General features: G+C 39.0%; 2 protein-coding genes across 4 annotated transcripts; one reads left to right on the plus strand and one right to left on the minus strand.

Annotated features, from left to right (window-relative positions):
* Positions 1-1654: 1654 nt before the first annotated feature.
* On the minus strand, positions 1655-9795 carry LOC103970266 (uncharacterized). Of its 3 annotated transcripts, XM_065089024.1 has the most exons (5): positions 9543-9682; positions 9150-9278; positions 6477-6738; positions 2850-2917; positions 1655-2161 (listed from the first exon to the last, which is right to left on the minus strand). In XM_065089024.1, exons 2-5 carry the CDS (start codon positions 9168-9170, stop codon positions 1883-1885), a joined length of 630 nt encoding a protein of 209 aa, XP_064945096.1. In that variant the 5' UTR covers positions 9171-9278; positions 9543-9682; the 3' UTR covers positions 1655-1882. The 3 variants fall into 3 exon arrangements, with proteins under 3 accessions (XP_064945096.1, XP_009382251.2, XP_009382250.2); XM_009383976.3 differs by lacking the exon at positions 9150-9278 and having other exon boundaries at positions 2792-2917; positions 9543-9795; XM_009383975.3 differs by lacking the exon at positions 9150-9278 and having other exon boundaries at positions 9543-9791.
* Positions 9796-10532: 737 nt separating this feature from the next.
* LOC135596375 (uncharacterized) lies at positions 10533-11878 on the plus strand. Its single transcript, XM_065088434.1, has 6 exons — positions 10533-10939; positions 11019-11133; positions 11202-11283; positions 11380-11431; positions 11532-11586; positions 11679-11878. The coding sequence occupies exons 1-6, from the start codon at positions 10559-10561 to the stop codon at positions 11876-11878; spliced, it is 885 nt and encodes a 294-aa protein (XP_064944506.1). The 5' UTR covers positions 10533-10558.
* The last annotated feature ends 11235 nt before the right edge of the window (positions 11879-23113 follow it).

Genomic DNA, 23113 nt, shown 5'->3' on the forward strand with positions numbered 1-23113 from the left:
GGTAATCATAAAGCATTTAATATACCTTCAATGCTTTTATACGTGTAGTTGACTTGGTAAAACCCATCGAGCAATCAGGAAAAGCTTCACAGCACCAAAGCAAGAAACAGTTTGATGAAATGAAGGAATCATAAGATGGAGAAGTAATCCTACAGTTCCGAGATGGCAAAAGCAAAGGCGTTATCCTGTAAACGCCATCCGACAAGCTTCTTTGGTCCATCCACTTCACATCCTCAGCACTGTGCAATGATTTAGGTCCCAGGCTTCTCCATGAATGCCGAATGTGTGGCTCTTGTCAGCCTATCCATTGCATACCCAAAGGATGAAATCAAATATTAGTTGTCAGGGCACGCAGACAATCGGAATGGTGTGTCCCGACGTAATGTCAATTTAGAATCTCACCATATGATACAAGTCACTTTTCAGTTTGCGAGGCATGCATGGATGTATTACCCTTCCATGGGGGGCTCAATAGACTTGCAGGTCCCTACAAGTTTTGTCCGCATTTAGGGAGAAGATAACGAAGACAGCTCCTTTCAGGCCATGCATTCTGTCCCCAGAAGAAGGATGACAACACAGCTTGCGCAGCTTTCAGATTTAGCCCACAGAAAGATGCTGCCAGGAGATGGGTGTGCAGGTTTGGACCAAACTGTTCAAGTGGGAAGAGATGGACTTCTCTCCTCTCCGTCTCCTTCACATCTTCTCTTTGTGGGCTCGCTGTCCTCCGGCACCTTTATCTTCTCTGGTCCTCCTTATTCATTGCAAGAGTGTCATGCATGAGTTGAAGCTCTCCTTTGGTGCCCATTAAAACAAACACAGGCAATACATGCTGGTGTTCACGACATATCACATCATTGTAGCAAATGAAAGGAACTCGTCTGAAAGAAACCACAGTTTTCGGATGTGTCTCGTTTACTGGAAATAATAATCAGCGCGTTCGAGTGTTGGATGTTGCGGACAGTAAATAAATAGGCAGTGTCATTATAGGAGTCCTCTTGTGGTGTATTGAGTGCCTTCTAATCGACCACATTGCTTACTTGGAATTCATACTTCAAAAGTCTGTTTAGAGGTAAAAGAGTACAAGTTAGTTAGAAGTGGATTCTTTACAAATAATAAATTTGGGACGGTAGATGACACATAATTTGTTACACTACATACATTTGTTTTTATCGTGATAAATGGAGTTACATCAAAATGTCAAGATTTTATTCCAAAAATATAAAAGAAGAAAAGAAGAAAATAAAAGGCAGCTATCATGCTGTTATATATATATATATATATATATATATATATCAAAACAAAAAATATTGTTATATTACTTTAAAAAAAAAAACCAGCATCCACTTCTATATGTACTCAGCTTTTGGATTGAAAACACAAGTATTCACTCAGCATCCACTTCTATATGCAGCTTTTGGATTCCTTCTTCCAGAGCAGCATTAATTCCCTCTTCCGCCGCCTTCAGCTCATTTCCCATTGCTATTTTTTTAACCCCAGTCACTTAAATGATTTGAACAAAAGAGAACATTTGAACTGCAGCTTACTTGGTAAAAAAGACAAAATGTGCAACAAAGCTGCTCCCGTCCTTCAGCAATGATCCAAAATTATTCTGGTTGTGCTATCTTGTTCAGCCAAATCCTCGACAAAGATCATATGAGATCCAAAACTCGGGCATAAATATTCAAAATGATAAAATGAGGGTAAACTCCCAAGTATTTGGTACAAAACAATGCTAGAAATATCTTTTTTTGCTGCAAAGACAATCTGAAGAACTCTAGGAACCAAAGATTTACATTGTGATACATTAATAACACGTCTAGTTGTGTAAATAATCATTTGGCTGATGGTACACTGGTACAAATTCATTTCTTGTACAACGTTATCAACTATTTTGTCTTGAGATTTGCTGCAACAGTTCTGAAGAATTTTGGCGGTGCAATGGAGCATCATCAGTTTCATCTGGAATCTCTGAATTACTACTAGATGATGGCTTGGCGCCGACAGACATCAAGTTTTTGAACCATACACCCTGAAATCGAGGGCTGCCTCTGTTCGAATTGCTCAGGGACTCTGGAGTGGCCTGGGAATTTGAGGCTAGACCAGCCATAAATCGGTATGCCACTTTGCTGGCAGTGACAATTTCTGTTTTTGCTTGCCTCAGCTGCAATAGTAGCCAACAAAGCAGGAAAAAAAATTGGGCTTTCATCAGATAAATGAAATTAAAGAATTAAAAAAACATTAAGGTAAATTTCACTCATTTTGAGGCACAATCTTCTAAAACTTTAAAGATCAACCCATAAGGAACTAGTGAAAGTCTACCATAACTTAAAAGATCAGGATCAAGAAACTCTATGACAGCTGAAATTTTAGCCATAGTCCAATAGGTCCTTAAGATTATGCATAATCCCACTTAAGACCAAACCCATTGGTTTTCCTGAACTCAAAAGGCAGATACAGCCCATAAGATCATTATTGACTGAATTTATGATGCAGCAGTCTTCATTTGTCTCTAAAAAGATATGAGCTGACTTCTTCAGCAGCGATATTGCTATAAAGGCATTTGTGCATGTGAGGATTGTAAGTAACACAAATTTAAAAATCCAAACAATTAAGATTAGTAAGGTAAACCAAGGAGCACTGTGAGAAACAGTTTGCTAAATTAAACATGAATCTTTAATATTTATATATTGCATGTAATATGAAACCATATGTTTGGAAGGAAAAAAGATATAATGCAAGGCCCTTCAATTACAAAACAAACAATGAGATGTATAAGGCTCAGAAGATACACCTATAAACACGAGGAAAAAATTGCAGCAGTGAACAGTGAGTTTGGAATAGTTTCCTACCCGGAATGCTGCATTCCCTGCAACTACCATTGCAGTATCACCAGCATTAGCAAAGCGATTGACCCAACCTGCAAATGTAAAAACTATGAGAGCTTATTGCAAATAAATTTCAATCATAAAAAACAAAAGAGTAAACAAATTTCGGATGATATCAGTATGTCCCTAAAATAGCTAGTCATAAATAAGTACTTGCAAAAGGAAAGTCAGATTTTCAAGTAGCCATGCTGTTATGGACATAAACAAAAAAAAAAGAGCAAATGACAGAAATTCATCAACACAACCAACAAGAAAGCACATTTAATGTATGCATTCAAAATTTCAAAACTATGGAATTGCACTTGTAATTGGAGCAGAAAATGCTAATCATGATTAAACTTCCTAATCAATGGAAGCAACTTTCTTTGAGGGAGGACTGCACGACAAAATTGCCCCTCGACAGATCAAAAAAAGATGAATTAAATTCTCATCCTTATAACTTAGAATTTATTTTTATATTCCTTTGTACCTTATATACATTTTATTCTTATTTAAATACAATGAAAATACCACTAAATTAGGATAGAAATCCTAAAATTGTTTGTTTGTTTTTTTTTGCAATTTTCAAGCCTTTCTTGGATCGCTGGTATGTACTGATGTATCAGTATATGATATGATGATACCGATGTACCATCCAAGAACCGATTCCATGAATCGACATGGTACAGAGGTCCTTGGTTTGCATAACAACCAACTAGCAATAATATATGCAATACAAGTAGGATATTGCCCACCTCAAGTCCATCAGAACTGCTGCTAATAGTTGAGAGGACATTGACAATCAGCACAAAGGAAATTCTGAGTTAATTAATTCCCATTTTCAATTTATCAAGTATTGCATATATTAAGCTTTAAAACTAAGACAAGGACATCATGTGAGAAATAGGTTTGACTGCTTCAACTAAACAGGTATTATTTACCAACATTTTGCAATTAATAACATTAACCGCCTATAGTAGCATTCCATTGATTTTCCTAATTAAATCCAAGCTATACTCCATAAGATGATCCCTTTAACCCACAACACAAAAGGCACCATCCAATATCACGGTTATAGAAATAATAACATTGCACATATGTTGGAAAAGCATTTTTGTTTCCCACAATTTCCAAGTATTTTTATAACCAGATGCAAGGCTTATATTTTGGATCCCTACATAACTCTAAATGACCAAATTATGCATTTTTTACTCCAATACCAGAGAAAAGCTTCCATCTTATCATTACCTCCAGTTTCATTGTTATTCATGATTAAATCTTCATTCCATTGGTTCTTTGTTATCACCATGTTCTCTCTCCTCCATATCTATTCTCATTGTCTCACCATAACTTGTAGATACAAATATAATGCCTCAAAATGCATATTCAGCAGTTTCAACTGCATCTGGTCAGACCAATCAGCTTGCAAGTGTAGATGATGCATATGTAGATGCAAAGCATAAAGTTGTGCAACTATAGCAAATTATCAAAGGAACTAACCAGATCTAATGATATTTTTTCCTGATAACTGTCGTAAGAAAAGAACTAAGAGAGAATGAGTATGTAAGTGCAAACCAAAAACAATAAGACAACTTATCATTGATCTGGAATTTGATCTACAGTAAACATTCAACCTAAATTACAAGTTTTTCAACCTAAAGAACAGAAAAGAAATCAAAGTGCTGTTGGAGCATATGTCCGAGGGCCCATCAACTCCATTACGAGCATGAGCATGAGCATAAGCTTATGCTTGATCCATTGACCATAAGCACTGTACAAACAGTGGTAGCATCTAGCTCTAGGCGATCCAAAGCATTACCATCATTTACATGTTATTCTCTTAAAGATATTTAAGTTAACTAGTCACATGCCAATCTTCTAGAAAATTTTCAGAACTCCAACAGCATGCTTGAGAAAAATGTCAAGACTTCTTCCAAGGGTTGATGACGCGATTTAAGCTTAAATGACATAAATCAAGGTTTAGGTTAAGCTTGCTCTAGTGTAAGTGATACGTATCTCCTTTTAGTTAATCTTATTATTATTCTTTTGCGTGACATTTTAATAGTCAATTCTGCCTTTTGGAAGAATCTGGTTGGATATAATTCGATTCCACTCAGCTTTCAGTTACTGGTTTGTGGTGAATCTAGAGATAATAACGTGAAAAGATTGAAGTTGATACATTGACTGTCAAACCCTTCTTTTTCTCATTAAAAAAATGTCCAAGAAGTGAACATTTTACCAAAAATGCATCAAATGAGAAGGAATTTTGCAGATTTGAAGTATCAAATACTATAAACAGAAAATGAGCAGCCTATTTATATGATGACATGAGTATTGAGACGAAAAAATTGGTTCTTTACGTAAACTTCACTGTCATCTCTCTATGCTATTGTTAAAACATGCTATGACTCTGTACCCAAAGAACATATTGCTCTACTCTATATCAACAAAAAAGTAGATTAGGCCAAACTAAATTTCATCATAAAACCAATTGCATACAATTGACGTAAATGGCAAGAAAACGGTAATCCAAAGAACATATTGCTCTCCTTTCTTTTATAATTAAGCTCCAGTACCATTTTTCTATACCTATTTTGTTATTCATTCTGTACTTATTCGGTTATTCCTCCCTTCGTGGCAGTCTTTCATCCTAGACAACCAATGATTGACACAGTGGATGTGATGCCAACTAATTCAACAATTCCTTGTTGAACAAGAAACCAATGCAAGTTTGAATATTGATCCAGAAGTCCAAAGCTCAAGTGTTGGCTTTCACTATCAGAGTTGGAAATTAAGCTGAATCACACTTCATCGTCAAAAGATCTCATGGGTAGATCTATCAGCAGAGCAAATTAATGCAACCTAATCCCGCTAAACAGATTAGTGGAGCCAAGCTGCCAGTCCAATCACAGATTAGTTGAACAAGAAACCAATGCTTGGAGTAAATGGGGCCTGTACATTTTTGGAACTCCCATATCAAGTTTTCATCATTATCTACTGCATCGTACATATATTTATGAATGAATGTCTTTTGTGCAAAATTAATTGCTACTATATCTTAATTTTTTGAAAAAACTCGTTTGTCAGTTTAATGTTATCTTAAGAGTACAAAACAGGACCACGCTGAGATGGATAAGATACTGCACAAATCTAAGTGGCCACATCTAATTCCTAATTAGCATCCAACAGTGACCAGGGATCACTTCAACCTTAATCTGGATGTTCAATTTTCCTATTTAATTGTACAAAAAGTTTAAGTAAAAAGGTCAATCACCACCTATTGAAAAGATAAATGTAACTGATTGATGAAAATTTATTCTCTTTTTAAGGGTCACCTTAGACTGAATAAGCATTGGCCACGTCTGATGAACAGGCAGTGAGCCATCAGCCTGCAACTTGATGCAATGAATATAATATATTAAACAAAATATTATTTTCAATTTCTCTGTTATCATTTAATTCCTGGAGAAAACATCTGATCACAAAAGAATAACCTCAAAAACTCTAAATATCTGGGTAAAACGTGAACAAGGTACAACCTGAAAAAGTAGATCACAAGAAGATTTTGCTAAATATATTGATTCCAAATCACAATAAAAATGAATATATTACCTGGAATCTTTGGAACACCTAGCCTTTCGCAGAAGGAATCACAAAAGTGATTGCAGTTCTTAGAGAAAAGATCATATGAATGTCCTGGCCATGCTTGGCCAAGCTCTCTTAGAACCTGATTTACTTTGAAAATGGAACAATTTGTTTCCCCCAGGACAATACGCTCACGGTAGGTATACATAGGATTTCTTCCTGGTGGACAACTGAAAACTCCAGAACCTTGTTCGCAAAACCCAAAAGACCATTCTTCATCTCCAAAAACCTGACAAATAAAAACATCATGATGAATAAAAAAGCAAAAAAGTAAAATTGCTATTGAAGTCAGTGTAGCCTGGATATAAAAATTTAAAAAAAGGTTTAAAACAGGCTAATGATGGCTACAGTTTTTACTCATGACCCTACCATCATATGATAACAGAAAAAAAATGGATCCACATGAAGATAAAGCAACAAACTGCATGAAAACAAACATACCAAACACAAAATAATGAATCAAATACAGAAGGGACTGTGAAGAGCCATAACATTCTATTGCAAGACAATTAAAGCAAATCAGAATGAGTATCCTATCAGACTAGAATTACAGAAGCCATCATTTGTTTCATTTTCTCTTTCAAACCACTACAGCCTTGAGTCATATTCTCCCCTTACTAATGCGCACATAGTATGCGGAAGACAGTGCTACAGTGAACAACCCACCAAAATATTAAACTATTATACAGCCCACTGCAGATGATTACAAAGTTAAATCAAATTACCAGGTTCCTTCCTGATCATTGGCAAAACTTTTAAGTAATCCCTAATTTCTAAAGCACTGAGAAACAATAACATTAGGAAGATAATGGAAACTAGAAAAGACCCACATTCGCAGCTAAAACTTGGCCAGTCGAAAAACAAAACTGTGTATGCCTTAGCATTCACCAATCATAGATGTAAGAGCACCTATTTAATTAACTGAGCAATAGTAGTCCCAAATGTAAGAGCACCTCATCTCTAAGAAATAATAATCCCAGCATTTATCCACAATAAGTTGTCCTCACCGATCACAGAAACAAATTATTAAACACCGTTATATCAATTTCCAGAAAATCAAACCATCCAAGTGCATCCCATTGTGTGATTGCACAAAAAAGAGATACTTTAACTCAGTTAAATGTCAGCCATTAAATATTCTTAAGTTTTATTGCAACCTATAAAATTAGCAGGGTTCATGAGAAATAAAATTAAATACAACTAACAATTCTATTAAGAATAAAGTAGGCTATATAGAGATGAGTAATAAAAGCCACATAAAAGTTGCCAAGAATAAAATCTTTGACATTGCATAAGTTATCTTATAGGTGTAAGCCCATGATGAAATATTGAATCATGAAATCAAACATTATGTGAAGGAAGAAATTTAGTGGAAAACTACATGACCACTTTCTAGGCAGACTTAGATGCATGTACTAGCAATGTTATTGTCACGGTACAATAAACAATTTAAAAAGTTTCAGATGAAGGTAGTACTACCATGTTTAGAAGAAAATGTTGGTGTATGAAATGAAATGACCATGCATGCCAAAGACTTGACTTTCCCAAATCAAGCAGGGAACATTGAAGAATCTTCATATAATGGAATATGCCTATAGGATCATGTTAAGCAGCTCACTCTCATCTCAATTCTATCATTAGTGGTGCCCAAAACCTATAAGGTCACTCCCCTGCACTTAAATGATTTGAGTTGCAAAACTAGTCTTTTTACCTGTAGGCTTAGTCCATATGGTCTGAACACCTTTAATTTCTGAATCACTTCTTATAGTCCAATTACAACTCTCTTACAGACACCATTGAAAAAGTTTGTATTTTGTCAATATCTGAAAACTAAAGACAAAAGCAGTCTCTGGTACCAATCATGTTGATGAACCAAGAAAAATACTCAATTAAAACATCTCAATATAAGAAGTATTAAAGTCAATTGATTTGAGTTACAAAACTAGTCTTTCTATAGTCAATTGATATGGCCTGGACACCTTTAATTTCTGAATTACTTCTTATAGTCCATTTACAACTATCTTACAGACACCAGTGAAAAAGTTTGCATATTGTCGATATCTGAAAATTGAAGATAAATTAGTCTCTAGCACCAATAATGTTGATGAAACAAGAAAAATACTCAATCAAACCTCTCAATATAAGAAGTATTAAAGTCAACCTTTTTACTGGCAGAAGCAAAAATGCATTCTACAAAAAACATTCAATTGAGTCTGCATTTAATATTCAGAAATTCAACTAGTACATGGTTTTTTGTGAAAATGAAGGAGCCATCCATATTAGCTTTGCCCTTCTTTTATCCGACCTAACTCTGATAAACATAGTCATTCTCAGAAGACGGTCTTAAGCGAATAAAGCAAGCAATGCAAAATATATCACTTTCCATATGCGTAAAAGTAAAGTCTAGGTGTCATTTGGAAGCAAAGACGGTTTAGTCTTTAGAACCAGTCCCCACCATTTCAACGCTAACTCTCTACTACGAATATTCCACCACAACGCGTGCCTTGTCTTTCTGGCACAACTACATTTAACACCAATACGTGATCCTTGTAAATGCATCATTAATGTAACAACCAGACTTCTCTAAAAGTTTGACATTGTCTCATCTCAACCGCATCAAGAAAAGTCATCAAGATTTACCAGAAATAGAACTCTGATCATTCATCTCAAGTTTCAACTTCGAGCACATCGCCCACGGCAAGGCAGAAAAGCAGCAACATCAACTGCTAGTTCGACCACAGATGCCATCTAACAAGACTTCTCAGATCTCTGTTCATCGGGTAGGTTAGGGTTCTTCCGAAACAGCCGAAAAAAGCTCGCGAGAAAATAATCCGAAAGGGAAACAAAAAGAATAGCACCCCAGGACTGTTCATGTGATTTCTTGAAGGACCTAAGCGCCTTTCAGATATCGGCAGTACCGAGGCCAGAATCCTCGATTTCTTGACCCACCCGCCCACCCCACACAGGGAAAAGAAAAGAAAGCTACTTGTAAGAAGAAAAGGGGAAACAAGGAACTGAGGAAGAAGAAGAAACCTGAATGGCGCTGTGGAAGATGCCGCCGAGGCCGATGCGATCCTTGAAGATGCGGTTGATCTGGAGGATGGTGTTGTTCGTCTTCTCCGATCCGCTGTTCGTCACGTCGTACACGTGCAGCACCACCTCCTTCATCCTCCCCCAATCCCCTTCTACCAACCTCTCTCCCCCGCTACTTCTCCCTCCACCCGACACTCCCTCTCTCTTTCCCCCTCTTTTGAGAATCTACAACGAGGAGAAGACGAGGAAGCATTATAACTACAGCCGTAACAGAATCATTTGGGAAATATAACAACATTCCACGGAATCCCTAATGCCAATCCTGACGATATACCTAAATGGGGGACCTACCCCACCGCTGCTTCCAATAAAGGAAAGGTATATGAACGCGTAAACTCCAGGAGTGACCCGATTTAACGTTGTCATCTCCAAGAAGGAACGTTCCCCCTACGCCCGTGCCGTGGAGGGGATTGACTCGAGTTGCTCTGCCGATGTCGTTGGGCTTTATACGTATCTTTTCTGTTCTTTCGCTCTTCACGAGTTCCATTTCGGAATCCGCAGAACTGTTCCACGGCGTTTTCACCATCTCTTCGTTATATTATTTTACGTGCATTCTTGTAGTGCGATCAATCGTTCTCAATTTCTCTCGTAAAGATCTTTTTCCTAGATAATTAATACTAATGGTCTTGAGAAATGCGTTTAGAGGATCCATGGATATATGGATTGGGCTACAAATGTCTGCCTGCGGAGGTTTGGAAGGCACCGCTGGGTTCTTTCGTCTTCGACTCGTCTTAGGAATCACCTCGATTGATGGCGCTTTTTCAATGCATGGACAGGAAGAAAGCCAAAGTTGATTTCTGTTTAAAGCAATCCAATATTCTTGACACCTGCGAAGCGATTTCATGTTTGCCTTGCAAGGCATGCCTTCATCCTTTACGTAGCTGCCGCATTGTTCCCACGCTTGATGCATCAAAAGCCCGATACGTACCTTTGTCGGCGACATCGATCGCCAAACGATGACTTGTGCTTCTTTCCCATCTCAAACCCTTAGCCCAACACCTCGCAGCAAATCTCTTCCTCAATCATCTTCCGCAGCTTGCGTTTGCCTTCACTTCATCGAGACAAACCAAAAAAGAGGCCATTATTTGAGAGAGAAGACAGCGATATCTCGTTCGTCGACAAGACTACTTCCATGGGTACCTCTCTGTGCCAGAAAACCTCCGCCGCGAGGTGAGAGTCAAAAGCAAGAGCAAATGGCTCCGTCGTCACCGCTGTCTGATTTGATTCACGGATTCTACTCATCTGTCAATGAGAAAGAACTGAGTAGATTAGAGAAACTCTTGTCCAAGGACTGCATTTTTGAGGCCTCGGCGTACTCGAAACCCTTACAAGGAAAGGTAATCAAACAAGTGCAGCTACGGCATCGAACAAATAAGGTACTCCATAACCATTACGTTTTTCCCTCTGTGAATGCAGAGGATCAACCAGTTCTTCAAGGAACTCACGGAAGCCATGGGAACTCATGTAAGATTTGTCATCGACGAGGTGTACGAGGGGAAGGAACTAACGACTGCAGCAACATGGCATCTTGGTAAGATTTGCAGGTTAAGTATAGCCACCAACACTCGCTCGATACAGGCTAAAACAAATGTTGTGCAGAGTGGAACAACCAGTTCATCCCCTTGACGAAAGGCTGCAGCTTTTTCAAGTGTTCTAAAGATGGCGACCTGCTGCTCATCAAGTAGTCATCACCCACCAATCGTGCTACAGCAAAACCACAAACTGGCGACAAGAATTCCAGCTAATGATTGACACGTTTATGTGTATTGCATTGCAGGGAAGCTCGTGTCCTCGTTGAGTCACCTGTGAAGCCAGGAGATCTTATTATTGTAAGCTATTCCATCAACTTATTTAGAGTCTCATTTAAATTTTTGAGTCATTTGTTCTCACCTTTTAGCTTGTAACAAAAAAGGAGAGTAACACTTGCAGGGGACGCTGAAACGTATCATCTCTCTGTTTGACAAATTCCCGAGAGTAGCTGGATGTATATTTCTCTAACCCTTTATCAACCTATTGAAACTGTAGACTAGAACATTATCAAAAAGCATTACTGATCAATTGCAATATGAACTGCAGGGTACTTACGGAAGCATGATGTGCTACTTCATTATATTTGCATAATATACATGTTTTTGAGGCCTATGATCCTTCCACTCTTCGTGTACTACACAAATCAGTGGGTATGGCTTCAACTTAAATTACCACAAAATGTTCTACAGATGTTCATAGACTATGTATGGAAATTACTATTAATCATCATAAAAAGGCTTATGTGAACTCCATCTTGTGATCTTTATCTCTCAATATGTAAATATACAAATTCAAGAGGACATGCTTCGAGAAATCTAGATCTAATCATTAGATCTGCTCATGTGGAATCCACGAAGTCCAGGAATGCCACACCTGCCACTTGGATAGGAGGTCATGGAGATGACACTCGAGTAGCTCGCTTGTGGACTTGGCGAGCGGGCACTAAGCTTATCGTAGCACTGTAGAGATGTGGGCGTGGAGGAGTGCTTCATAGCGGTGGTACAGACTACATCTCATGGGCATGGGAAGTGGAATGACTGCCGAACACACAAGTCCCGCCACATTACACCATAGAAGGCTCCGCTTTTTGTCAGTAGACCAGTATGAAAAGGACGCGGCCACCGACAGGGTGCGCTCCCGTGAGCCGCCCGGCATGCCGGAACTTAGCGGGGCCGGCGAGCTCAAGTGGGGCGAAACGTGGGAGACCGGTCCTTACGGCCTTTTCGTGTCTTCTAAGCGAATGGTACGTTACTGAAGTATCTGCACACGCGCGATAATGTTCATCTAATGATCTCCGGCATGAAACCCAGTAGCGATACAACGCCGTATACTTATGCGAATCATTACCATCCTAAATTTGTACACGTGGATAAAACTCTATCGGTCATCTCACATATTTATCATATATTTAATAAATTTAATTATATTTTTGGGGTTAATAATATCATAATCAATATAATATATTAGAATCAAATCCAAACTGAATAAAAATCTAAAATACTTCAATCCCTCTTCCAAGCCTATTCATAAATGAAAATTTTCTTATCAAAATTTATAAATTATTTTTAATCAATATTTGATTCAAATACATGATAACATAGATAATTCTATTTATTTATAGAATATTATAATATAAGATAATTATAAACCCTAGAATACCTTTTTAAAAAAATATATATCTAATATTCTAATTTTTATAAATTAATCATTCATAAAACATATAATTATGTGTAGATCCTTAAGTATAATATAGGATATTGCATTCTCCCCTCCAACCAAAAAGTTTAGTCGTCTAAACTTTAAATCAAAAAAACTATAATTATCTTATAACATCATGAATTCTCTTTTTTTTTTTTATTATAACTTCTACTAAGTACATTTGATTCAAAGATTTCTTTTCTCTACAATACAAATAGTTCATTTCTTATAATAATAAATCTTTTTTCAATTGTATTAGAGCAGTTCAATTACACGATCATATTCTTGAAAAAATATTCTTTAATATTAACACATGAAACAATTATAAGCTTCAACTTTAAAACCCCATAGGATGAAATATATCTATCACTCAATTTGTTTCCAACTCCAAATCTCATGATAGAGTTTTTCTGAGAAAATTTTCAAAACAATGATTTCTAATCTGAAATTTCAATTCTTGTCTCTATGTACCCAACTCCATTTATAACATTCTTTGAGAATATTTTTAAAATAATAATATCCAAATCTAATGATAACTTGTTTGAGAAAATTTTCAAAATAATGATATTTAATCTGAAATTTCAATTTATGTCTCTATAGTATAGGGATAGTCTTTAAATTTTCTTTTGTTGAATCTTGAATTTTGATAATGAAATCAATTGATAAGCTTGTGATCTAATATACATTTTGAGTTGCACAGTACTAGTTTCAATTATGGAGAGATAATTGATTAAAATAGGAAGAATCAATATTGGGCTGAAGTAGAATATGTTAGAAGCTTTGACGTCAAGTCGAAGGATTGATCGACGTGTTAGTAGAAGGTTTCGTACCATGAGTTCAAGCATTGGGCCAAGAAGATTGCACGTTGCGCCAAGGAGATCGAATATTGCGGGAAGGCAACATGTCGATTGAGCAATATGTCGTAGGCGAGGATGATAGGCCGAAAGGTCGAATAAAGTGCTGGATGAACCAATGACATGTTGGACAATATGTGATTAGTGTTTTGTAATAATTGTTTAGATGGAAGTAGTTTTAGTTTCCTTTTAGAAAAGAGGAGTTTATGGATTCATAGGTGTTGGGAAACCTTGGGAAGTATCACATGCACAGCGAAAAGTAGAAACAAAAACTAGTTTCCCAAAATAATTTTATCGAATCATCATGCGAAGATCGGGAGCGTAAAACTCAATAAAACAAAAACTACATAAAGGGTGTGAGACGTTCTCACATATGGGAACTCATGTATTCTCTAAGATCATAGATCCTAATCCATAGATGAAGGAACTCTTATAAACACCTCTCTAGCAGTGATTCACATGATGAACGCAACAACGATGCACCTCCTCGCATAACACGTTCTTTTCTCACGATTTCGTATTACTATGCAGCACCACACAAGGAGAGATCGGTCCCTCTTGCTATCCTCTTGCACCATAAAGGGGTAAGTTGGTTAGAGGAAGAAGGGGGCAAGGAGATGAGGATGGTAGCGGCTAAGGGATCCAACCTATGACCCTTTTAGTCTCAACTTCTATATATAAAGAGCCTCATTTAGTTGACCCTAATGAATCCTATCTTAATGGGTATTGGATCTTCATCCAATTATCCCTAGCTTAATAGATATTGAATCTCCATCCAATAACCATTCTAAGCTTTATTGGGTCTCTTCCAAGGATCCATTAAAATAGAATCTTATTAGATATCAATATACAGTCCTCTATTCGTCGCATTTCCACTATATGTATGTGACCCTCTAGGCCTAATATTGAGCTGGTCATGAGTTGCACCTATCAAAACTCCTTTTAACTTAATAAATTATTATCTTCATAATAATTCACTCAACTCATTGACTATATCTACCCTCAATTACTATATATTTATAGTCCCTCAATTTGATCAGATTATCACGTGCGTAGTAGAAGAATAGAAAACAAAAATCTAGATTTTTCAAAGAAAAACATCTTATTGTCGTGCAACGATTGGTGTACTAAAACCTATAAAACTGAAAACTACGTGTATCATATGAGATATGTTACATAGAGAGATTATATATCCTTGAAAAATCCTAAATTTATAGGAGATGATAAAGAATGTTAATTGTCATCTTCTCTAGCGGTGATCCAAATGGCAAATGGGATGATGACGCTCATCAAATCACAACACGATCTTCCTCTCCACATGCACCATAAGGCTGCACCATAATATAGAAGGGGCCAACCCTTCTTGTTGTGCACACATCCCAAACTAGGACTATCATTTAAGGGTGAGAGGAGAGGGAGGAGAATGGGAGGGGTGGCCAAGAGGAGACTAGTCTGTGCCACCTTTTGGCCCCTTCTATTTACAGAGATTCCTACCACTTAAATCTAATATATCTTACCATATTGGGTATTGAATATCTATTTAATCATCAAATCCTTGTGGATTAGTAGATCTTTATATAATAATCTCTATTTACTCTTATTGAGTTTCACTCAAAAGATCTAATAATTCAGGGGCTTACTATATATCCAATAAGATAGGCGCTCCAACGAAGATCTCATATTCGAACATCTACTTGTCGCAACATCTACTATATATGTATCACTCTCTAGGCCTAATATCGAGCTAGTTGTGAGTCGTACTTATCAGAACTTCTTCTTACTCAATGAATTATTATCTCCATAAGAATTTACTTAATTCATCGACTATGGATGTACTAGGCCACTACGCCATAATCCTCAGACGATATAGGAGAATCTAATCAATTGGACCTATCTATCCTCAATTATCATATATCAATAGTCCCTCATCCATCTAATATCTCAAAGACGATATATTGGGTATGACATTGTCAGGCCCATATGGAATCTACTCGAGTCTCGCTCTAATTGAATTATCCTAAAGAACTTTTTCTTTCTCAATCCGATTGACTATAACCAAGGATTTATCCGAGTAAAAACACATAGGATATTCCTCTCATGACACTGAGAGTAGATGATCCTCTATCGGCACTCAATTACTCTCGTAAAATTGGCTACCGCTCAATCGCATTTATAATAAAAAAGAATTTTTTTTTTCATATTTGGAACATAATATACACCCTTTAATATAATAGAATCATTATCTTTATATGAGATTATGATGATGCCTTCCTTCTCTATTTAGTAAACAATATTATTTGTCATGATAATTATATCATTACCTTTATATAAACAAAGATCGATGAATTTAGTACAATCAGTGGTGACTGACGTCCACGTCTGAAATCGACTATCTAATCAATAGTACTTGAGGGACACTATATTGCGTCACTATGACAATGCATAGTTCAGGATCAAACATTTCAGCCATCGACTACCCGATATGTCTAGGTGAGTTCGCTGATGGTGAGATGGTCCGGGTGCTCCCCTAGTGCCACCATTCAGTATAAAGTCCACCAATTTACTATTACCGAGGTCGATTATTATTCACATGTGTTTCACTTTTCACTTTTGTACTAAATTGAGCGTCGACTTGGTCAAGCACCCTCCACTCGAGCTCAATCTTTGTCAGCTCCTCGACAACAACTGAGCCATCTCCTCAGCTACTTTAGATCTGTCGTACATGGTCCTGAGTCGAGTCGGGCTGAGTGGGACATTATCGACATCCACCATATCAGGTTGTAAATTTATAAGCCAACTAAAGAAAAAATATATTGATGGGTTGTTTTGTTATTAAATATCAAATTTACTGTCTATATGTGGATTAGAATTTAAATTAAAGAAATCGAATATTTATAATTTAATTTTAATTGTTGTCAACTGAGGTGTCACATGTACTCTCGCCACTTTGATGGACTTCAATGCACGAACTTTAACCATTTAATCTGCCTTTTTTTTTTTTAATCTTGCATATGGTTTCATCGATTTAGTTCTGAAGAAGACTTTTGAATGGATGAATTCTTAGAACGAGAAAGGAATGAAGAATGACGCAGTCAGCACTCAGTTCAGCCCATGCAAGAACTAAAGTTCTCATCGTCACGTCGTACACGTGCAGCACCATCTCCTTCGTCCTCTCCCAATCCCCTTCTATCAACCTCTCTCTCCCCCTCTTCTTCCTCCCTCCACTCGACACTTCCTCTCTTTTCCGCTTTGTAGACTCTCTCTCTCTCTCTCTCTCTCTCTCTCTCTCCTAAAATATGATTTCTACCATCCATGTCGTCTTCGTCACCTTGATGAAAGGGGATGCTGGCGAGGGTGCACGGGCCCCCTACTCTCAATCTATCGTCCTTGTCTACCCTTGGTCATGTTTGCCTCTGCCTTCACCCAATTGCCCTTATGCTCCACAAGCCCTCGCCTTCGCCCGTATCATCGCCCCTGCCTCCCCTTCCTTCTTCCTCTACCACTTTTGTCATCCTCTCACATGCCCTTGCCTTCGTTGTTCTTGCTCACTTGCCCTTGCCCTCGTCATCCTCACTCATGCATCTCATCCATGACCCCCTTTGCCTAGGTCAATGATAAGGACGATGGATACGATGGGCAGAAAGATGGGGAGTACTCTCATCGGTAATCCCCTTCGTCAAGGTGACAATAAGAACGATATGGATGACGAGACAGGAACTACGGGTAATAGGTTTAGTATGACAAAGACGAAGGTGGAGATAATGGGACGAAGACAAATGTAAAATCATCTTTTAGAAAAAGAGGACACTGAGATTTTATGAAAGGGGACGCTAACTTCAAGTTTGTCTACGTCAATGTGTTGAGAATCCATGCGTATATGGACCGGGCTACAAGTCCATAAAAGTATGTTGGGTCATATCTGGTCAACGTGAGAGAAGGGGCCCAATCAGTATGGTCGCCACCCAAGCATAGATATAATAATCGACCCAAAGGATAATATTTTTAGGCCCAGCCTACTATAAAACTTATTAATTTATTATTATCAATATAATATTCATCCATGACATCACTTTTCATCCTAGTTCTAACTTGAACGTTGAAATGATCCGATTGAACATTTCTCATCCGATCTCGATCTTCATGCATGCTCAACTATCTTGAATCTCTGGTCTAAAATTGAGTTGGGCTAACTAGGACATTAATGACATCCACGGCAGCGATGCGAAGCCTATTTCTCTAACCCTATATTAACATATTAAAACTATAGATTAAAATATTATAAAAAATATTACTAATCAACTGCAACACGAACTGCAGGGCTCTTACAGAAGCCGGATGTGCTACTCCAATGTATTGGCATAAAAAATATTCATAAACAATGTATTCAAGTTAGTATTAATCATAGTAAAAAGGTTTATGTGAACTCCACCTTGTGACTTTTATTTCTCATTTATGTAAATATATAAATTCAAGAGAATCTGGATTAATCATTAATCTGTTCATGTGGGAGCCACGAAGCCCACGCGTGCCACACCTGCCACTTGGACAGGAGGTCATGGAGATGACACTCGAGTAGTTGGCTTGTGGACTTGGCGAGGAGGCACTAAACTTATTATTGTAGCACTGGAGAGATGTGGGCGTGAAGGAGTGCTTCTTAGTGGTCGCATGCTCCGATCACTTGGATCTCACAACGCAAGAATCCCACTACACTGCAGAAAGCAGCACGACTGCTTCCAATGCGTATGGGAGGTGGAATGACTACCGCACACAAAAGTCCCACTGCATCACACCATAGAAGGGTCCGCTTTTTGTCAGTAGAGCAATATAAATAGGAGAGGGTGTGAGCCCGTGAGCCGGCCGGCATGCCGAAACTAAGCGGGGCCGGCGAGATGCTCACGCTTCAGGGAAGGAAGTGGGGCGGAACGTGGAAGTCCGGTCCTTACGGTCTTTTTCGTATCTTCTAAACGAATGGTACATCACAAAAGTACGCTCTGCACATGACCTCCCCTGTATGCTTTCAGTTCCTGCACAGTTCCCGTGGAAAATTATTGTCCGTCGAATTTAATGACCCCTGGCATCAGCATTTGACTATTTCACTACTTGTACTTTGATTAGGTCGAAAAAGATGATCGGAGTGTATCGTCTGTCACGACAAGAACGTACTAAAATGGGATAAGAGATGAGGATGACTTTAAGTGTTCGAAGAGTTTAGGCCATGTCATTTAAGATTAATGTTTATTAGGATTATGCGTGTCAACCCTTTTGAAATTATGGTAAGGGGTGATGGATCACTTGTTGAATGGTGGTGCGATCGAGGGAAAGTCAAGAAGTTAAGTTTCCGTGGACCATTGTCTTGTGTGACTTTTCATGTGCGTATTGATTCCAAGTGGCATTCTCTGACCAGTCGTATCAGCAATGTAGCTCCTATGTCATTGCTTTCTCTATTATTCAATTGATCAGCAACATGTCCACCCGATTGCCCTCGTCATAGGGAGGTGCCACCAAGAGTGAGGTTATCTCCCACGCATAGTGCGCCCTCTTGCCATGAATCTACTCAACTCGAATCAGATACCCAATATGCCGACTCAACTGAGGGCTCACTCAGGGCCCAACTTCATCACGAGCTCCGAAAGGGAAAAAATATGTGGGTAAGCCCACTACCCAAAACGGATAATTCCTAGTATGCTTACCGGGCTACACCATTGACAGACCGACCAAATATTGACTTATCATATTAGTGTTAGAAGGAGAGCCTCGAATGTCACAAGTGCATCTGCCCATAGATCCATACAATGAATGCTCCAACGAGGAAGCACCACCACTTGTACATAACACTTTGGATAGGAAGGACAGCCACCTCCCTTCCTGCAGACGGACACCTCCACCTCGACACATATGTTGGGATGCTATTGGTGTTTGCTCAATGATCTCGGCCAAGCATGGGGCACCTGATCATCCCCGCTGATGCCTTTCTTAGTCTCACTCACTTAGTATAAACATTGGCCGGAATGATACAGACCATTGCCTCTCTTCTACCGTAATTGACCCAATAAATAGCCTAGCCATAACCACCCATTCCACCTTCCCTCACCCCTCCACCCTTGGAGGAATCTCTAGCGAATCAATAACATCCCACCCCGACTACCATCATCATAGGGAGGCACAACTAAGAGCAGGGTTATCTCCCACGACAAAGCATAGTGCGCCCCCTTGCCATGAATGCACTCAACTCGAATTAGATACCCAATATGCTGACTCAATCGAGGACTCACTCAAGGCCCAACTTTGTTTGGTCAACCAATGCCTAGACGAGGTCCAGTGAGAATTCTAGCACTCAAAGGGGGAACTTGATGACTTGATCTCAGGCCACTCTTTGCCCAAGGCATCCAAGAAGAGCTTTTCCTCACTAACTTCTGAATCCCTATGTTGGAGGGATTTGATGGTAGCTCCAATCTGGTAGAGCACTTCGTGGCCTTCAAGACCCAAATGTTGCTATATAGGACATCAAATGCCTTGATGTGTCAAGCATTCCCAACAATATTAAGGGGGTCGGCTCGCAAATGATTTAGTTGCCTGAAGCCACTCTCAGTCTCATTCTCACAGCTTGCAAAGGAATTTAAGCTTCACTTCCTAGCTTATATGCACCTGAGACTTTCAATAGTCATGCTACTCGAAATAAGGTAAAGGGAGGATGAGCCTCTCTCGTACTTCATCTCCCAATTTGACCATGAAATCTATGGGGTTCAAGATGCTCACCCCTCGGTATTACGGGCCTTTGTGATGGGCCTATGATCCTCCCATTTCTTTTGGTCGTTGATTGAAAGGCTACTAGTAACCATCCCCAAAATGCTCCAAAAGGTGAACTAGTATGTGACTACAAAGGCCATGATCTCTAACCAGCGTGAAGAGTCCCATAAGAGACCATGCTAAAACCCTCCCAGAGCCTCAACTTCAGACTCATCTTGAAAGAGACCCCCTCAGCCCGAGTCACCCACCCCAAGGGGTGGCCTGATCCCTCTCAACATAACAAAGATGGATATCTTCCTCCAAATAAGAGAAAAGAGATTTATAAAGGGGCCAATACCCATGAAAACTCTCAAGGAGTTGAGGGATAAGTCAAAGTACTATTATTTCTATTAAGATTATGATTGCGATATTGAGGAATGTCACAAACTCAAGTATCTGATCGAGGAGCTCATATGAAGGGGCCACCTCAAGAAGTTCCTCCATAAGCCCCATGACCACAAGGTCCTGTGGAGAGACAAATTGACATCATTTTCGACAAACCTGACTTAGGAGGAGATAGCTCCTCAGGATGCAAAGCCTATGCCTAGGCCATGGTGGATAAATGCTTGAGACTTGAGGAGGGACAGAAGATCATTTTCAAGGAAAGGGAAGCTAACCACTCTGATCCCGCCCATGACGATGCATTGGTAATCTTCATTAGGATGGTCAATGCCCAAGTGAAGCAGGTCATGATTGACATCAGAAGCTCTATCGATGTGTTATACTTCGATGCCTTCCAGAAGATGGGATTGATGACAGGTGATCTTTTACTAATGACTTCATCATTAATTGGGTACACTGGGGATTCCATCTCCCCCCTCAAGACAGTAAGTCTCCATGTCACCTTTAGGGAAGAACCACATTCCAAAACACTAGCTACTAGATTTATGATAATAGATGTCCCCTTGGCCTACAATGCCATCATAGGCCGGCCCACTCTCAACTGCTTGAAGGCAATGGTATCAACATAACATATGGTGATGAAATTTTCCACTAAAGATGACATTGGTGAAGTAAGAGGTGATCCCCAAGAGTCTCGGTGATGCTACTTGATGGCGGTCTCACTTCTAAAGAGAATGAAACTGAAGGTCCCACTCACTAGTCCTTGGGACCTCGACAAAGCTCCTTCTCATCCTGAGCCAACATAGCAACTAGTTGAGATCCCCCTTAATGGAGCCCGACATGACCAAGTCATCTAGGAAGGAGCAGCACTCCTCGAAAAGAGACACGTTAAGCTGATCAACCTCCTCAGACAAAATGCTGATGCCTTTGCCTGGTCAACAAATGACATGCTAGACATAAACCCAGAGGTTGCCTAGCACCACTTGAATATCTTCCCCGAAACTAGGCCAGTGAAGCAAAGGCCCGACAAGTTTGCACCCAAATGACAACAGGCCATTCAAGATGAGGTAGAGAAACTATCAAAAGTGAGGTTCATTTCAATAGTCCAATATCCCTAGTGGTTGTCCAATATTATTATAGTTAAAAAAAAGCTAATGAAAGTTAGATGATGTGAGTTGACTACACCGACCTTAATCGGGCCTCTCCATAGAACAACTACCCCTATCACGGATCGACCAATTAGTGGATGTCATATCGAGGCATAAACTCCTTACCTTCATAGATGCTTTCTCGGGCTACAACCAGATAAGAATGACACCCTAAGAACCCGAAGCACACCTCCTTCATTATAGATGAAGACATATACTACTATGATATAATACCCTTTGGACTAAAGAACACGGGAGCAACCTACTAAATAATAGTTAACAACATGTTCAAACATCAAAATGGGAGAAACATGGAGGTATATATGGATGATATGATAGTAAAAGGTAGAACATCTAACACCCATTTGTAGGACTTGGCAGAAACATTCCAAACATTGAAGAGGTTCAACATGTGTTTGAACCCCTCTAAATGCGCTTTTAAAGTTGGAGCAGGGAAGTTTCTTGGCTTCATCATTCACCAACGAGAGATAGACGCCAACCTAAAAAAATTTGAGCCATTATTGAGATACAATCATCGCAAATCATGAAAGAAGTATAGCATCTTCTGGTCGCTTGACCACACTAAACCAATTTTTATCTCGATCAGGTGACAAGTGCCCCCCCTTCTTTCGAGCCTTGAAGAAACCAAAAGACTTCATCTAGACCAAGTAATGTTAAGAGGCCCTAGAAAGGGTTGACACATCCCCTTTCACAACTCTCACAGCTTACCTCGCCTACCCTAGGAGAAGTGCTGAATTTGTATTTGGTGGCCACCAGACGTACCATCAGCTCGGTGCTACTACAAGAGGAAGATGGGATTCAATGACCCATCCAATAAGCAGCCACGTGCTAAATGTGCCCAAGGAAAGTTACCCTACTATCGAAAAACTATCACTCAATTTGGTATTGATAGTAAGAAACTATGCCCCTACTTCCAAGCATATCCAATCCAAACTAGCCAACCCTTATAGCAAATCCTCTCGAAGTTGGATGTCTTGGGAAGACTACTGAAATTGTTCATGGAACTAGGGAAATTCGACATCCAGTATGTCCCAAGGATAGCCATCAAAGCCAAAGCATTAGTAGACTTTATATCGAAGCTGACTCCCTCTCTCAAAGGTAGAGGAGCTCTCTACTGAAGGCAAAGGAGGAG

The sequence above is a fragment of the Musa acuminata genome, chromosome BXJ1-11 (assembly GCF_036884655.1).
Source record: "Musa acuminata AAA Group cultivar baxijiao chromosome BXJ1-11, Cavendish_Baxijiao_AAA, whole genome shotgun sequence".
In the NCBI taxonomy this organism is placed as follows: Eukaryota; Viridiplantae; Streptophyta; class Magnoliopsida; order Zingiberales; family Musaceae; genus Musa; species Musa acuminata.

Coding starts and splice junctions, on each gene's coding strand:
- LOC103970266 (XM_009383975.3), bottom strand. CDS start 9,677: ATGAAGGAGGTGGTGCTGCACGTGTACGACGTGACGAACAGCGGATCG. Junction 6,739..9,542: donor TCTTCCACAGCGCCATTCAG/GTTTCTTCTTCT, acceptor TTTATTTGTCAG/GTTTTTGGAGATGAAGAATG. Junction 2,918..6,476: donor AGGTGTTCCAAAGATTCCAG/GTAATATATTCA, acceptor TTACATTTGCAG/GTTGGGTCAATCGCTTTGCT.
- LOC135596375 (XM_065088434.1), top strand. CDS start 10,559: ATGACTTGTGCTTCTTTCCCATCTCAAACCCTTAGCCCAACACCTCGC. Junction 10,940..11,018: donor CGAAACCCTTACAAGGAAAG/GTAATCAAACAA, acceptor CTGTGAATGCAG/AGGATCAACCAGTTCTTCAA. Junction 11,134..11,201: donor TGCAGCAACATGGCATCTTG/GTAAGATTTGCA, acceptor AATGTTGTGCAG/AGTGGAACAACCAGTTCATC.